Here is a 5165-nt window from a genome sequence, read left to right on the forward strand (position 1 = left end):
AAAATAAATAGATTACATACTAGATTACAAATAAATAGATTACAAATAGATTACATACTAGAATAAATAAATGAAATAAAACGTATTTCATTTTATTATCTTTCTCTCTCTCTCTTTCTTTCTCTCTCTTTCTCTCTCTCTTTGTCTCTTTCTCTTCCTCTCTCTCTCTCCCCCCTTCTCTCTCTTTCTTTGTCTCTCTCTCCCCCCTTCTCTCTCTTTCTTTGTCTCTCTCTCTCTCTCTTTCTCTCTTCCTCTCTCTCTCTCCCCCTCCCTCTCTTTGTCTCTTTCTCTCTCTCTCTCCCCCCTTCTCTCTCTTTCTTTGTCTCTCTCTCTCTTTCTCTCTCTTTCTTTATTTCTCTCTCTCTCTCTCCCTTCTCTTTCTTTCTTTGTCTCTTTCTCTCTCTCCCCCTCCCTCTCTTTGTCTCTTTCGCTCTCTCTCTCTTTCTCTTCCTCTGAAGGTGTACGAGAGATTTGTAGCCGGATCTCTGCCTGGCGCCACTGCCCAGACTGTCATCTATCCCATTTCTTTCTTTCTCTCTCTCTCTCTCGCTGTGTGTCTCTCTCTCTCTCTCTCTCTCTCTCTCTCTCTCTCTCTCTCTCTCTCTCTCTCCTCTCTCTCTCTCTCTCTCTCTCTCAGCCACAATGCTGTAGCACCAGTCACAGCCTATTCATCCCTCTCTTTCTCTCTCTCTCTCTCTCTCTGGTCTTACTTTAGTTTTTTTCCAGTTCCCATCCATCAACCTTCCCTGTCCATCAACCTTGTGGTGAACTTGTATTCATCGACATTCTCTCTCTCTCTCTCTCTCTCTCTCTCTCTCACTCTCTCTCTCTCTCTCTCTCTCTCTCTCTCACTCTCTCTCTGTGTTGTCCTCTTTTCTCCCTTTCACTAAAATGTTAAGTAGTTTAAGGGTTAGGGTTAGGGTGTTAGGGTTAACAGACCTCTCAGAGGCTCTGTAGGGCCTTTACACGTGTGTATGCTCTCCAGGGGAGATGGTTATGAATATGATAGAGGATATGCTACAGAGAGAGCAGATGGTTTAATGGACACTCAGACTAATCACCTCACGTGCTTCAGATGAGTACTCATTAGCTCATTGTTGTGTCATTTATTCCTCCTCTCTCTCTCTCTCTCCCTCTCTCTACCTACCGTATTTTCTCCTCTCTCTCCCTCTCTCTACCTACCCTATTTTCTCCTCCTCCCTCTCTCCCCTGTCTCACTATTTCTCACTCTCTACCTCTATTTTCTCCTTCTCCCTCTCTCCCCATCTCACTATTTCTCTCTCTCTACCTCTACCTTTCTCTCTCTACCCCCCCTCCCCTCCCCTCCTCCTCTCCTCCTCTACCCCCCCCCCCTCTCCCTCCTCCCTCCATCCCTCCCTCCCTCCCTCCTCTCCTCCTCTCCCTCCTCCATCCATCCCTCCCTCCCCAGACTCTGAAGAACTCGTGGCTCCAGAGGAACGCTGGTACAGCAGACCCGGGGGTTCTGGTTCTGGTCGGGTGTGGCACCGTGTCCAGCACCTGCGGCCAGCTGGCCAGTTACCCCCTGGCGCTGATCCGGACCCGCATGCAGGCCCAGGGTGAGGACGGATGGATGGATGGATGGATGGACGGATGGACGGATGGACGGATGGATGGATGGACGGATGGATGGATGGATGGATGGATGGATGGATGGATGGATGGATGGATTGATGGATGGATGGATGGTTGGATGGATGGATGGATGGATGGGTGGATGGATGGATAATTTATTGATAATGATGATAATGCCAATACATTCATTGATGGATGGATGGATAGATGGATAGGTGGATGGGTGGATGGATGGATGGATAGATAATTTATTGATAATGATGATATAATTAAATATCTCTCTCTCTCACCTCTCATCGCTCTCTCTCTACTCTCCTCTTCTCTCTTTCTCTCTCTCTCTCCCCTCTCTCTCTCCTCTTCTTTATCTCTCTCTCTCTCTCCTCTCTCTCCTCTCCTCTTCTCTCTCTCTCCTCTCCTCTCTCTCCTCTCTCTCTCTCCTCTCCTCTCTCTCTCTTCTCTCCTCTCCTCTCCTCTCCTCTCCTCTCCTCTCTCTCTCTCTCTCTCTCTCTCTCTCTCCTCTCTCTCTCTCTCTCTCTCTCTCTCTCTCTCTCCCTCTCTCTCTCTCTCTCCTCTCCTCTCTCTCTCTCCAGCCTCAGTGAAGGACGGCCCCCAGCTCTCCATGCTCGGGCTGTTCCGGAACATCGTAACCCAGGAGGGCGTGTCCGGGCTCTACCGCGGCATCGCTCCCAACTTCCTGAAAGTCATACCCGCCGTCAGCATCTCCTACGTGGTCTATGAACACATGAGGAAAGTCCTGGGTGTGGGGGGGGAGAGAGGGAGGTGAGGGAGGGAGGGAGGGAGAGGAGGAGGAGGAGGAGGAGGAGGAGGAGGAGGAGGAGGAGGAGGAGGGACAAACAAACTACAAATGGAGAGAGGGATGTTTAGGCTGTGACTGGTGCTGGGGCATTGTGGTTGCATGATAACTGCATCTGAGACATGTTTTTTATAAAGACTTGAGTCCTTACAATGGGAGGGAGGGAGGGAGGGAGGGAGGGAGAGAGAGAGAGAGAGGGAAGAAAGAAAGGAGGGCAAGAGACGAAGGGATGAACAGAGGAACGGAGGAGAGGTAGATCGACCATAGATGCCAGAGGGACCCGAGAACTGAATGACTGGTGTGGAAGCTTCATGCATAACCATGCCTGAAACGTTATGGTTTCTATGACGATGGCCGTGTCTTTTGTTTATCGCATGCAGCACACTCCAAGGGCGTGCGTCCTCTTTGGTGTGAAACGCTAGCCAACCCCCGGCAACTCTACTGCACCCGTTTGTACCCGTTTTTTGGTGAAGAACATGCTTGAACATGCTTCAGAAAACTAACTGCAGTACTGCAAGTAGCTGACTAACGTGTGAAAGCTTCTACATTCCTACTGACAAAGACTGAGAGGGAAGAATCATCATCACAATAATATTTTTTCCCCCTCATGACACTTTAGGTGGAGGATAGAGGTTGCTATGGAATAGGATTGAACCATCTCCATTTTGTGTGTGTGGGGGGTGTCCTGATCTACCAATACCGCTGACGTTTCCACACAAGAACTATGGTGCAATGGTGACTGAACGTTTCACACTGAAAACAGGAACAGCCACCAACTACTGCCCTCACCCTCCAATCATGGAGCAAGAGAAAGGGTGAAGAGGAGGAGGAGGAAGAGGAGGAGGAGAAATAAGTGAGAAGAGGGTGAAGAAGAGCAGGGTTGTTGAAGACATTCTTTCGATTCTCTGAAAGATTTGGATGTGCATAGCAGGGACGCGGGAAGGGGGGTGCTGAGGGTGCTGCAGCACCCCCTAGCGGCAGGCAGAAGGAGCTCCTCCTGCCTGAATTTAAAAAATAAAAATATTATTCAAACAATAATTTCAAACAATATAATAACTATTGTTGCTTTTGGGAATAAAAATAAATGTGTTTTTTGTAATAAATGTAAAAATGTGTTTGTTAGTTTTAATGTTAGTGATCACATGGTCATATCTTGCTAGGGAATCTCTGAGTTCTTTAGCAAAAATGCTAAATCAGCCAGAACAATTGAAGTGGAGTTGGAAGAAGATGCTGATGCAGTTGCTTGCTTCGCTTAACAACACTCCCATTAATGCTCTACTGTCGGACGTTGTTGAGAAAGAGCAACAGACGGCCAGAAACGAATGGAACTGATATTCAGATCCATCCGATTCTTCGGCAGCGAAGGGCTTCCGTTAAGAGGCAATAACAATCGACATGGAGTGCTGTCTGTAATAATGGTCAACATCATGTTTGTGGACATTGTGGGACACTGTGAGCTGAGTGGAAATTACTGTAAATTCCAACACATTGTTGGTAAAATATTTAACGTTACGTCTTTGTAGTGTGTGGGTGCGTGCGTGCTTAACTATTATTGCCCGTGCATTGGGGCCCGTCGTTATGCCACTGTGTGCGTGTGAGCGAACGAGCAATCAGCGAGAGGAAGGGAGGGAGGGAGGGAGAGAAATCGTTATAATTTTTTCCCTGGCAATTTTTTTCCCTGTAGCGTATATAGACAGCACCTCAGCACCCCCAGTCAAAATACCTTCCCGCGTGCCTGGTGCATAGCCTAAATCATACCAAACGACATGAAATTTGGCAGGGTTTAAATAAGTTACACATCATATGAAACCATACTGTATGTTCTAGACATGTTAGAGGGCTATATGAGAAATGTACTCAACAACTTGCACTGTCCTGATCCTAAAATAGCCAAAACTTGAGCTTGTCAACAAGTCTAAACACGCAGTGTTACGTTTCCAAAAAAGATCAAGTAACAAACTGTGTATTTGTAAATAGAGACACATGCACGGTTTTATTGATCTCAAGTTCAAATTGAGATTTAATTCCTAGAATGAATTTGAGTGTGTGTGTGTGTGTGTGTGTATGAATATGATAGAGATATTATTCAACAGTAAGTATTACAACTAGACTAAACAAAAATAGTCTTGGACTCAGTGATAACATTGGTTTATTTTCTGTCTGTACAATATTACGGTGTGAAAGTGTATTCCTTATTGAATGTATATGTGACGTTTTATCATGTCTACTGAGTTCCTTTTGATTGTGTTCCTGTGTGTGTCTGTTGTGAGGGACTGTTATGAACGGGGTCATTGGGAACGCATGCAAAGGGGTGCCTTGAATTAAGATAATGCCATGCCAACTTCGCTTTAAAATAATAATTTTTAAGTGAATTGTGGTCGTATTCTTTTTCGATGTGATTATTATGGATGTAGATGTTTTGTTGTTTTCGTTTTGAGATCACACAAGGTTACGAAGACTTCCACGGCTTGTTGTTCCGGGTGAAAGGCCACCTACTTTGCCCCCGGCACGTATTTTCCGATTGGCTCTACGAAGACCGCGTAATTGGTGATTGGCTCAATCCAAACCGTCACTCAAGAAACTCCCAACCAGTAAGCTTTCGTCACCGCCTCCCTCGGAATCACCGATTGGTAAATTTAAGGAGGGAAGACTGCCAGCTGACGTCACGCCGTCTGGTCTCCCCCCCCCCCTCCAGGCCTTTCTCCCTTCCTCGTCTTCCCGCTCCTGCGCACCTCCGCCCGGCCTAGACTACCTGTCC

General features: G+C 46.8%; 1 protein-coding gene across 1 annotated transcript in view; it reads left to right on the forward strand.

Moving 5' to 3' along the window:
- Positions 1-2377, forward strand: part of slc25a23a (solute carrier family 25 member 23a) — a gene marked incomplete at both ends in the record, with an annotated part of 14690 nt that extends 12313 nt beyond the window's left edge. The window contains 2 exons of the mRNA XM_080522929.1: positions 1430-1577; positions 2184-2377. Of these exons, the coding sequence (XP_080379055.1) occupies positions 1430-1577; positions 2184-2377 (342 nt within the window). The remainder of the gene's footprint in view (positions 1-1429; positions 1578-2183) is intronic.
- Positions 2378-5165: the final 2788 nt, after the last annotated feature.

This window comes from Nansenia antarctica (assembly GCF_963989245.1).
Source record: "Nansenia antarctica genome assembly, chromosome: 2".
Lineage (NCBI taxonomy): Eukaryota > Metazoa > Chordata > Actinopteri > Argentiniformes > Microstomatidae > Nansenia > Nansenia antarctica.